This window comes from Thalassophryne amazonica, chromosome 9 (genome assembly GCF_902500255.1).
Source record: "Thalassophryne amazonica chromosome 9, fThaAma1.1, whole genome shotgun sequence".
NCBI lineage: Eukaryota > Metazoa > Chordata > Actinopteri > Batrachoidiformes > Batrachoididae > Thalassophryne > Thalassophryne amazonica.
Genome location: NC_047111.1, coordinates 19,847,750 through 19,860,826, shown reverse-complemented (window position 1 = coordinate 19,860,826; position 13,077 = coordinate 19,847,750). Strand labels below are relative to the sequence as shown.

Genomic DNA, 13,077 nt, shown 5'->3' with positions numbered 1-13,077 from the left:
CTGTAGCTCCTCTGAAAAAGAGAGCTTTAAATCAGAAGTGCCTGACTCCGTGGTATAACTCATAAACTCACAGCTTAAAGCAGATAACCCGTAAGTTGGAGAGGAAATGGTGTCTCACTAATTTAGAAGATCTTCACTTAGCCTGGAAAAAGAGTCTGTTGCTCTATAAAAAAGCCCTCCGTAAAGCTAGGACATCTTACTACTCATCACTAATTGAAGAAAATAAGAACAACCCCAGGTTTCTTTTCAGCACTGTAGCCAGGCTGACAAAGAGTCAGAGCTCTATTGAGCCGAGTATTCCTTTAACTTTAACTAGTAATGACTTCATGACTTTCTTTGCTAATAAAATTTTAACTATTAGAGAAAAAATTACTCATAACCATCCCAAAGATGTATCGTTATCTTTGGCTGCTTTCAGTGATGCCGGTATTTGGTTAGACTCTTTCTCTCAGATTGTTCTGTCGAGTTATTTTCATTAGTTACTTCATCCAAACCATCAACATATCTATTGGACCCCATTCCTACCAGGCTGCTCAAGGAAGCCCTACCATTATTTAATGCTTCGATCTTAAATATGATCAATCTATCTTTATTAGTTGGCTATGTACCACAGGCTTTTAAGGTGGCAGTAATTAAACCAGTACTTAAAAAGCCATCACTTGACCCAGCTATCTTAGCTAATTATAGGCCAATCTCCAACCTTCCTTTTCTCTCAAAAATTCTTGAAAGGGTAGTTGTAAAACAGCTAACTGATCATCTGCAGAGGAATGGTCTATTTGAAGAGTTTCAGTCAGGTTTTAGAATTCATCATAGTACAGAAACAGCATTAGTGAAGGTTAGAAATGATCTTCTTATGGCCTCGGACAGTGGACTCATCTCTGTGCTTGTTCTGTTAGACCTCAGTGCTGCTTTTGATACTGTTGACCATAAAATTTTATTAGAGATTAGAGCATGCCATAGGTATTAAAGGCACTGCGCTGCGGTGGTTTGAATCATATTTATCTAATAGATTACAATTTGTTCATGTAAATGGGGAATCTTCTTCACAGACTAAGGTTAATTATGGAGTTCCACAAGGTTCTGTGCTAGGACCAATTTTATTCACTTTATACATGCTTCCCTTAGGCAGTATTATTAGACGGCATTGCTTAAATTTTCATTCTTACGCAGATGATACCCAGCTTTATCTATCTATGAAGCCAGAGGACACACACCAATGAGCTAAACTGCAGGATTGTCTTACAGACATAAGGACATGGATGACCTCTAATTTCCTGCTTTTAAACTCAGATAAAACTGAAGTTATTGTACTTGGCCCCACAAATCTTAGAAACATGGTGTCTAACCAGATCCTTACTCTGGATGGCATTACCCTGACCTCTAGTAATACTGTGAGAAATCTTGGAGTCATTTTTGATCAGGATATGTCATTCAAAGCGCATATTAAACAAATATGTAAGACTGCTTTTTTGCATTTACGCAATATCTCTAAAATTAGAAAGGGCTTGTCTCAGAGTGATGCTGAAAAACTAATTCATGCATTTATTTCCTCTAGGCTGGACTATTGTAATTCATTATTATCAGGTTGTCCTAAAAGTTCCCTGAAAAGCCTTCAGTTAATTCAAAATGCTGCAGCTAGAGTACTGACGGGGACTAGAAGGAGAGAGCATATCTCACCCATATTGGCCTCTCTTCATTGGCTTCCTGTTAATTCTAGAATAGAATTTAAAATTCTTCTTCTTACTTATAAGGTTTTGAATAATCAGGTCCCTTCTTATCTTAGGGACCTCATAGTACCATATCACCCCAATAGAGCGCTTCGCTCTCAGACTGCAGGCTTACTTGTAGTTCCTAGGGTTTGTAAGAGTAGAATGGGAGGCAGAGCCTTCAGCTTTCAGGCTCCTCTCCTGTGGAACCAGCTCCCAATTCAGATCAGGGAGACAGACACCCTCTCTACTTTAAGATTAGGCTTAAAACTTTCCTTTTTGCTAAAGCTTATAGTTAGGGCTGGATCAGGTGACCCTGAACCATCCCTTAGTTATGCTGCTATAGACTTAGACTGCTGGGGGGTTCCCATAATGCACTGAGTGTTTCTTTCTCTTTTTGCTCTGTATGCACCACTCTGCATTTAATCATTAGTGATTGATCTCTGCTCCCCTCCACAGCATGTCTTTTTCCTGGTTCTCTCCCTCAGCCCCAACCAGTCCCAGCAGAAGACTGCCCCTCCCTGAGCCTGGTTCTGCTGGAGGTTTCTTCCTGTTAAAAGGGAGCTTTTCCTTCCCACTGTCGCCAAGTGCTTGCTCACAGGGGGTCGTTTGACCTTTGGGGTTTTTACGTAATTATTGTATGGCCTTGCCTTACAATATAAAGCGCCTTGGGGCAACTGTTTGTTGTGATTTGGCGCTATATAAATAAAATTGAATTGAATTGAATTGAATTGAATTAAGGAAGTCACCTGTGATGGACTGACATCCTATCCTGTCCGTGAAGACTCCAAAAATCGAATCAGGCTACAGAATGTGGGCGATAAACACCAACACCCAGTGGACCTCAGGGCTAAAATAGGACTTTTTATAGGATGTTTTTCTTGTTTGATTAATGGGGGCACAAGCAACGGGAAAAAAAAAAATCAATTAAAATTTTAATGTAGATCTTGACGGTGATCCTAACTACTGAGCTTTCATCATGTTTATCTTGGAGGATAAATGATGAAAGCAAGTGATCAATAACAGAGATTGTGCATTTCATACAGCACAAACTATCAGGACCACAAGTCAGAAAAATGTAAGTTGAGTGATCAGGACCGATGGTCAGGAATCTAATCAAAGTTGAGCTATCAAGACCAAAGATCTGGATCAAAGATGAGCTATTATGATTAAAGATCTGGGTCAAAATTCAAAAATGAAGATCAAGAGTCAAGAAAAATAGGTTCAGTGATAAGGAGCGATGGTCGAGAACCTCATCAAAGATGAGTTAGCAAGATCAAAGATATGAATCAAAGATGAGCTATTAATATCAAAGAGCCGGATCAAAATTCCACAGGCAAGATCAAAAGTCAAGAAATTGATCAAACAACTGATCAGGTTTGTAATCAGGATCAAAGATGAATGTTTATGATCCCATAGTTTTATATACATACATAAGTGCATTTTGTGCCAAATCAGATTTGGATCTGGTGGACAAAATATATCTTCAGGCTGGAGCAGTCCACTACTGTGGTTTCAGAATGGGAAATTGTTTTTGGGGATGAGCTTCATGTAAATGGCATGATGGGGCCTCCATCAGAAGGTTGTTCTAGTTTTAGTTCCTGTAGAACATTTGGTTGAAGCAGCTTTAATGTGACTCCACTGCATTCATCAAACAGCTCCAGACTGTGTGCAGTGGCATCTCCTTTGCTGTGGCATGAAAGGAAACAGCATCCTCAAATCAGTTCCTGTTGGTTCTTTTTGTTTAACTTGAATGAAACACTGAAGGTTAAATGCAGAAAAGTGAAAAGTCATTCAACTGTGGTTCAGAAGTAAGTAGAAGTAAAGGACATTTGTTCTTTACTTCTACCATACTCATGGAGACAAAACAATAAACAGAACGGGAAACAAACATGCAACTGCCAGGTAAGCTCTCTGCCTGATGTCAACTCAAAGTTTTGAGCATACGCAAAACATTCACACACAGTATGAATGTGGTCAAATTGCAAATGAATTGCGCATGAAGCAGGAATCATATGCAATACGTGTAAAATTGTAGCTGCCTCTAATGCCTCGTACACCTGATGCTACAACAATTTGCGCACACCAGTGGTTGAAAGACAGAGTGTGTGCTGTGAGAGCCCATCGAACCCTCTCGCGGCAGGTGTCGGCTAAATTCCTGCTGACAAACATGAACATCTAACAGTGCTTGCATGGCACTTAGAAAATGTGTGGCCATTGGCACTATTAGCATGACAATAGTCAGCAGATGATCACTATCGAGCTGGATGTGAAATTTGTCTAAGTGCCCCCACGAGTGTGGCTTTACAGACAGACAGAGTGACATGTTGGTGTGTGCGCTGAACTGACAGGGGGTGTGACCGCTGATAGGAGCAGCTGTGGAGATCTCTGGTTCTGGATGTCCCACCTGCAGAACACATACCGTGTTTGGACAGACATGAACTAACAACTGTCCACTGTGACGTCCGTGTGTCTGCTTGCTGTCATCATGTGGACATACATAAAAACATATATTGCTGTTGCGAGCTTGCGCATATTGACAGGCTACCCCAGGTGAAATGGATCAGATCATAACATGCAGCGGGCAGTCTGAATGTCATGTCACCCATGTGAGCTCTGTTCCACAAGACGTGTCAGTCCTGCGGTGCACTGTCCGAAAGACACGCATGTTGGGCAGGTTGTGCGCTGGGCTTCTCATTCATGTCATTTCATGACTGTATGTCTGTGACCACGGGTCAACTACAGAGGAACAGATGGGTTATACTTGTATTGTCCGATTGATAAGAGGGATTCAATAAAATGTGGTGTTTTTATATGGTGTGTGGTTTTATTTTTTCTTAAATACATTCATGTCCTTCTTGATATCAGGCATTTTCATGCACCCTTCACAGGACAGTGATGGTAGCTCAGTGGTAAAGTATCTGGCTGGAAATCAGAGCTTTTGGAAATTGCATGTTCAAATCCCGTGGGTGGCATGTATTTTTTATTTTTATTTTTTTCACAGCAGCTGCGCACTGTGTTCCCACGTGGACGAAACCGTTGCAGTGGCATCATTCTCGCCTGCCCATCTACTCGATGTTTTTGTGGTTTGCTCATACGCGCTGTTCCGCTGTAATTGGCCCTGTGTTGTACTTATTCGTACTATGTGTGAAGGGGCCCTAATGAATGACAAAAAGGAGCTATCGAAATTTTGTATACATTACTCGCCTCAATCCGTCATAGTGTGACAGACTCTTGAAGTTTGGTTTGTGGAATGAGGGAGCTGCTGCAGTCGCAGTGACTGAGCTGAGGTATACCGAAAGAAGTGGAATTTAATGTGAATCATCACCAAATCATCGTGGGTTCCTCTTCTAACCAGAATTTTCCTCTCTCAATAATGCTGCTAACAAACAGACAAACCAACCCACCAAGTGACATGGCTGAAAACATAACGCAGTTGGCAGAAGTAAAGTGAAAGCGGAAGGCAGCTCGGTCCACGAGCAGGGCTGTGTCATGTTTGTTGTACTGTCGTGTGAATGCCTGCTGAGTTTGAAAGTGACGCAGTGCTCGCCGCCGTCTCTCTAGCAAGCACTCAGGATGTGCCATCTGCATGTTGCCTTTGATTTCGGCTTGCCCCAGATCTGCACTCTAATGAGCTGAGTGCGCAATCAATAATTCACTCAAGTTTGAATAAAATCCAGCCTGATCAGATCCAGTTTCACACAAGAATGTAATCAGGGTCTTTCAGTGGCCTCTCTGCTGTTTCTGCAATTAGCTTGATCCTTTTTGTCCTTTTGCTGGTTAGTTTCTTCCACTCGGTTTATTTCAGTCTCGAGAAACTCGTTTGAGTCGCTGTCTGACCTCGTTACAATTGGAGAAAGGTGGGAAGTAATGTTTGAGTCTTTATTTGCTCAGCAGTCGTGGGTTTGTGGGGGAAAGTGAGATTAGGATTTTATGAGTCCACATAAAGTGTAAAATCAGAGTTTGACTTATAAAACATCAAGTGCTGGAAGGATTCCATTTTAGTTCACTTTTAATTTGCTCAAATACAATCGAAGCAGAAGTCTAGTAATTTTCAGGTGACAGATCTCATATCATTTTCATAGACTGTTCTGGGAAATAAAAATCCAGCTAGTTGATTTCTACCTTAATTTCTTTTTCATTTCATCACTGTATTACAGTTAAATTGATTTCTGTTTAGTTTGTTTTTGAATTTAGCAGAATGATGATGATGACAAAAATAACAATATAGGCATTGTTGTCGCCCAATGGTGGCAAAGAGAGGGAAGGTAATCCAAACTAAGGCAAGATAGCGGATTTACAGGACATCAACAAGTGCCTGGGAATTCAGCCTCAGCACAGTTCCCCCAGAAGGTGAGATGCTGAAAAACCAACTCAGTAGTAAAAATAAAATCTGAGTCTGACCAGTCATCAGATACCCAGCTGCAATAATAAGTTGGCCATAGGAGGAGATAGATGCCACTGATGTCAAGACATGAAAACTCCTCAGATTGCACAGAGGTTTCCACCCAAAGTCCAGCAACCCTGAGGCTCTAAGAGAAACAGAAAAAGGGAGGGTGAGGATTTGTTAAAGTCAGAGCCACAATCCAGGATGAGATGAGGAGCATCCATGAATACATCAAGAAGATGGCCTCCTGAGATCAGCTGCTAGAAGAATGCCTCAGACAGGTGAAGACAGATGGTGATAAGGAACAGGAGGAGGAGATATCATGGAACACCAAGCCTCTCCATGGGATCTACCATCAACAGACAGAGGAAGTAGCTGACATCAAGAAGACCTATCAGTGGCTAGAAAAGGCCAGCCTAAAGGACAGCACAGAAGCTCTGATCATGGCAGCACAAGAACAAGCCCAAAGCACCAAATCCATAGAGGCAGGAGTCTACCACAGCCGACACGACCCAAGTTACAGGCTGTGCAGATGTGCCCCAGAGACACTCCAGCACACAGTAGGGGACACCACTAAAAGTGGTTAAGAGGACTAAGGGCTAGGATTGTGTGGGACTTCAAATTCCAGACAGACAAGCAGTCGCTGGACAAACAACTAGACATAGTGGTTGTTGGCAAGAGGAAGAAACCGCAGTTGTGATTGATGTGGCAATCCCAGCTGACAGCAACACCAGAAAGAAGGAGCATGTGAAAATAGAGAAATACCAAGGGCTAAAGAGTGTTTCTTGAGTGTTTCTTTCTCTTTTTGCTCTGTATGCACAACTCTGCATTTAATCATTAGTGATTGATCTCTGCTGTCTTCCACAGCATGTCTTTTTCCTGATTCTCTCCCTTCTCTTATTGTATGGCTTTTGCCTTACAATATAAAGTGCCTTGGGGCAAGTGTTTGTTGTGATTGGGCGCTATATAAATAAAATTGATTTGATTTGAATTGATTTAAAGGAGCAACTGGAGCAGATGTGGAAGGTAAAGTCCAAAGTGGGAGAGTGACTCCAGTAGAGATCACTATGGCTGCAAAGTAAAAAGATGATGTAGATTTTCTTTCTAAAACTAAATGCTGTTGCTGTTAATGATTGTTTGCTGAAGTATTAATTAAATTACACTGAGAAACAGAGCTGTAGGCATGAAATACACTCACGGCTTTTTATGAAAAACTCTAAATCTACCTTCAGGGGCTGCAGAAGTACAAGTGAACTCATTTCGTTTTGACACAGAAACATCCTTCTTCTGCTCCCATCAACACATTTGACATATTTTCATGATTATTCATGTACGTTTGTCTGATTTTATTTTTCTTTGGAATGTTGGTATGAATGTTCCAGATGTTTCTTCATAAACCACATTTACTGTGCACATATAAAAAATACAGTGTCAGAGTGTGTGTGTGTGTGTTTGTGTGTACTCTTACGAGTACACACATATGACACATATGAGTGTCATTCATGAATCAAAAAGGATTTTCCTAAAAAGTGATTTTTTTTTTTTTAATTGAGGGTGCCCATCTTTTTGCATAGAATTATTATTCTATCATGTTGTCAGTTTAACGGGCTTGACTTTTGGATTCGACTGTATGTGTGTAACTGTAAACGGTTTTTGAGGACGGGTTCCAGTGAAGCCGCTGACATGTCCCTGGTGAATGGACTAACCTCACATGCTTTCTTTCCAGTTCCCCCTGATGACCCTGTGATCCTGGGAGCCCCAGTGGCGAGCTTACGCGCTGGTGACCACCTCAACCTCACATGCCACGCTGACAACGCCAAACCAGCTGCGTCCATCATCTGGATCCGTAACGGGATGGTCCTGAGTGGCGCCATGTACTCTAAGGTCAGCCCAGTGATGGTTTGGGTGTCGCATAAATAGATGCTGCATGAACAAATTTTTCACAACATTCTTTGCAAGATCTTTTCAGCCTTTTCTGAGATAAATCATAAATATTCAGTGGCAGTTCTTCTCCGAAATCAGCAACCACGTCAGGATGTGGGTACGATGGAGATGGGTTGCACTGTAATCCTGCACCTGTCCCATAGCAGCAAGGTCTCTGATTCAGAGCCAATGCCTGGGCATCTGGAGTTGTATCAAGAAGAGCATGCAGTATATAAATTATTCCAAATTATCATGCTGATTCATGCAGGATCAGCTGTGTTGACCCTGAGCAAAAAAAAAAAAAAAAAAAAGGCAGGAGCCAAAAGAATCAGGAAGGAATAACTGTGAAATTATCGAGTTAACTCCTAGAGGTCAGCTCATGGAATACTTTTCTTTATTCAAGTTTCCAAAATGGCTGTAGAATGAAAGTCTGCACTCCACCTGGGTACGAATGACAAACAACAGTGAGCTCCAACCATCTGCAGGATTTCCACATGTGGTGTGGATTGAAAACCAGATGGGATTGTTCCATTGTTTGAGTTATTCTATTGTACATACAGACAAATACTTACAACCCCCATCACCACCACCACCAAAATTATGGAGTAACACTCCAGTGTTACTCTGTACTCAGGGCAGTGCCAAAATGTAAATGCCAAGTTGTGCCGAGAATACACTAATCCACCAAATCTGAGCAGAAATCAAGCTGACAATTTGCCAAAAAACAAAACTGAATAATGTTTTCTGATGGCCCAAAGTCTGCTTCACCTCTACATTTGAATATAACCAATTTTTAAGATATTCTGCTGAAAACCAGCCAACCAACAAATGAACAAAGATGAAAACAGAGTATCATCAGTGGAGTTCGAAATAATAATAATCATCCTCAGAATACCACAGGGATGGGCTCCAGCTCCCCCCCGACCATGACTTGGAATAAAATGGGTATAAACAATGAATGACTAATAATTGTCAATGGGTTGGATTTCTATTGCAGTTTTGCGTCTGATACCACAACTGAAGCATTTTACTGAAGCATCATCCATTCAGGGTGCTGCTGTGTGAGGGGCTCAACTGCACACTGACAATAATTCAGGGATTAAGGATCTTGCTGAAGGGCAGTTTGGTGATAGCGGTGGCTGTGAGTGCTTCTGGTTCACCTCCCACACCCACGTTTTCCTACACGGTCAGGGGAACTGAACCTGTAACACTCACAAACCGCTTTCACTAATCGTTAATTTCATCAGTTAACATCAACTAAAAACAAATATTATAACAATTATTAAAATAATAACAGCATGCATATTGATGTTTTCTCATTTGCATACTGTTATTGCTTTAATAACTATGATAATATTTGGATTTTAGTTGATGTTAATTGATGAAAATTTATCAAAGTTAAGGGTCTGTATCATTAAAAGTTATTTTTGTTTGATCAACTTTTAATTTGATATATTTGAGTTTAAGAAAAGCACTTTCCCTGTGTCAAAGAGCTGCCACTTACAGTAGTGTTCAGAATAATAGTAGTGCTATGTGACCAAAAAGATTAATTCAGGTTTTGAGTATATTTCTTATTGTTACATGGGAAACAAGGTACCAGTAGATTCAGTAGTGTTGTGTGGGCCGCCAGAAGAGGAGGTACTGCTGGCCCACCACCACCAGATGGCGCCCTGCTTGGAGTGCGGGCTTCAAGCACGAGAGGGCGTCGGAGCAATGGAGAGTGACAGCTGTCATTCATCATCTGCACCAGCTGTCACTCATTCACCACATCACCATAAAAGCCGGACTACAACTCCACCTCCCCGCCGAGAAATCAGCAACCAAGAGGTAACCCTCTCTGTGGTAATTTTCTCTGCTAACTAAACTCTTCTTTGCAGCCGTTTGCCCTGTGGTGTACTTATCCGAGCTGGAGTAAGAGCGTGACCGCGATGACTTTGCTTCACGCTCCATAGCAGATACGTGGTTACACAGGAGCTGCACGAGTGTGTGATTGGAGGTGGAGGTGCTCCCTCCTTAAAGAACATTGACTGTGAGTGGACTACTGAGTGTGCGGATTCACACTCACCTGGATTTTCTCTGTTCTCTGCCAGCAGTACCAGGGTCGACAGCCGAAGGCAGAGGCCACCTGGGGACTCGGGACTTGGCGGCTCCGGTGTTCTTCAGGCCCGCTGGTGGTGGAAGCTGTGTGGGAATCAGCTCATCTCTCGCCAGAGGTCTCCTATCTTCGAGCCTGCCCACACGTCACCTGGTGTCTCATTGGCAGTCCATATCTCTGTCTGTATTCCGTTGTGTGTTTTCACAACATTAAATTGTTACTGGTTGGCTTATCCATTGTCCGTTCCTTTAGCGCCCCCTGTTGTGGGTCCGTGTCACGACACCTTCCCAACAAGTAGATTCTCACAAATCCAACAAGACCAAGCATTCATGATATCCACACTCTTAAGGCTATGAAATTGGGCTATTACTAAAAAAAAAGTAGAAAAGGGGGTGTTCACAATAATAGTAGCATCTGCTGTTGACGCTACAAACTCAAAACTATTATGTTCAAACCGCTTTTTTAGCAATCCTGTGAATCACTAAACTAGTATTTAGTTGTATAACCACAGTTTTTCATGATTTCTTCACATCTGCGAGGCATTAACTTTGTTGGTTTGGAACCAAGATTTTGCTCGTTTACTAGTGTGCTTGGGGTCATTGTCTTGTTGAAACACCCATTTCAAGGGCATGTCCTCTTCAGCATAAGGAAACATGACCTCTTCAAGTATTTTGACATATCCAAACTGATCCATGATACCTGGTATATGATATATAGGCCCAACACCATAGTAGGAGAAACATGCCCATATCATGATGCTTGCACCACCATGCTTCACTGTCTTCACTGTGAACTGTGGCTTGAATTCAGAGTTTGGGGGTCGTCTTACAAACTGTCTGTGGCCCTTGGACCCAAAAAGAACAATTTTACTCTCATCAGTCCACAAAATATTCCTCCATATCTCTTTAGGCCAGTTGTTGTGTTCTTTGGCAAATTGTAACCTCTTCTGCACGTCTTTTATTTAACAGAGGGACTTTGAGGGGGATTCTTGCAAATAAATTAGCTTCACACAGGCGTCTTCTAACTGTCACAGCACTTACAGGTAACTCCAGACTGTCTTTGATCATCCTGGAGCTGATCAGTGGGTGAGCCTTTGCCATTCTGGTTATTCTTCTATCCATTTTGATGGTTGTTTTCCATTTTCTTCCATGTGTCTCTGTTTTTTTTTTGTCCATTTTAAAGCATTGGAGATCATTGTAGATGAACAGCCTATAATTTTTTGCACCTGCGTATACGTTTTCCCCTCTCCAATCAACTTTTTAATCAAACTACGCTGTTCTTCTGAAAAGTGTCTTGAATGTCCCATTTTCCTCAGGCTTTCAAAGAGAAAAGCATGTTCAACAGGTGCTGGCTTCATCCTTAAATAGGGGACACCTGATTCACACCTGTTTGTTCCACAAAACTGATGAACTCACTGACTGAATGCCACACTACTATTATTGTGAACACCCCCTTTTCTACTTTTTTTTACTAATAGCCCAATTTCATAGCCTTAAGAGTGTGCATATCATGAATGCTTGGTCTTGTTGGATTTGTGAGAATCTACTGGTACCTTGTTTCCCATGTAACAAGAAGAAATATACTCAAAACCTGGATTCATCTTTTTAGTCACATAGCACTAATATTATTCTGAACACTACTGTATGTGTAACAGGTGGCACGTTACCCCTGCTGGTCATGAGTGACTCTGCAGAGCTGTAGATTTTACTGCTGAAAATGAGGACATCTCGACATAAAGAGCCTGTTTGAGGTCATTTCCTGCATTTCAGGCCATCAGCCTGGAATGGCTGCAGAACAGCTGTTGGGAATGAATGACACGCCCTCAATAAGTGGGAGGTTATTGCTCATCCTGATGGAGAGACGATGTCTTGCGCAAATGGATTTGTTGCATGTGTGCTGAGCCAAAAGTGTGTGAAGTACAAAGAGGAAAAAAAAAACAAAATAAAAAAAAACAGGTTTTGTGTTTGAAGTCTTGGGGTGCCATAAATGATCTGAGCACAGTCCAAAAACCGACGGCTGAAAGCACCTCCATCATAATCTGGTCATGTGCCACCAACAGCTGCTCCAAGGACACGGTGCAGTGTGTTAGCCACACTGCTAAGTGGATGATTGGCTGCCAGGACTCTCCTTTAAAGGGACGTGAACACAAAGGCACGCATCCAACCAGGCAACTCCATGAGCCAAAAGCCTTTGACCACCACACAGCGGAGTAACAAAAAGCTCTCAACCTTTTGTTTTTTAAATGTGACACACAAACATACAGAATGTGATGGTTTCTAGCTGAGCAGTGTCAGAACAATCGATTGGAAGCCAACTGATGACGTCACCAACCACCAGGAGAGGACGGTCAGCATCCTGACCTTTACTGTCATCACAGCTTTGTGACATCATAAAGTCAGAATACCAAACAATGAGATGAAGCTATTTTGAAAAATAAAATAAAATCTTTCAAGGTATATTTGGATCACCACCAAGATCTGCTCAACTCTTCCTTGAACCTTGTGTGTGATTCTTTTGGCCTGTTCCCTTCTTTTTGCTTGGGGCTGGTGCAGCAGATTAAGCAGATTTAGATGTAGATTTGGCACAAGTTTCATGCAGTATGCCCTTCCTGACCCAACTTCTTGAATGCAGAGTTTAAGACAAAGGTGTTTTCAAACTAGGGGCCTTCTTTTTGGGATGCATAGCATTACATTTCATGTTCCTTTTCATCCTTGACTCTTTACCATATCCAAAACTTACATAGTAATGTAGAAACCATAGTTTGAGTTTTAATCTTCACAAACACCCACATGACCTCGCTGCCGTCTCTTACCAAACTGAATTATACTCTTAAATCTCCATCAAGGCCATACAGCTGTCATCAGTGCACAAAAGATCTCAAGATTTATCTTACATAGATTGTAGATGGGGCTTCATTCATATGCCCCAACTCCTGAAGTATCCCGTTCAGTACATTTTAGTATGGA

The 13,077-nt window shown here is 41.8% G+C and overlaps 1 protein-coding gene across 1 annotated transcript in view; it reads left to right on the top strand.

The window, feature by feature from the left end:
- Positions 1-13,077, top strand: part of kirrel3a (kirre like nephrin family adhesion molecule 3a) — a 657,736-nt gene that overhangs the window by 482,026 nt on the left and 162,633 nt on the right. The window contains exon 4 of the mRNA XM_034177743.1: positions 7,820-7,977. Within this exon, the coding sequence (XP_034033634.1) occupies positions 7,820-7,977 (158 nt within the window). The remainder of the gene's footprint in view (positions 1-7,819; positions 7,978-13,077) is intronic.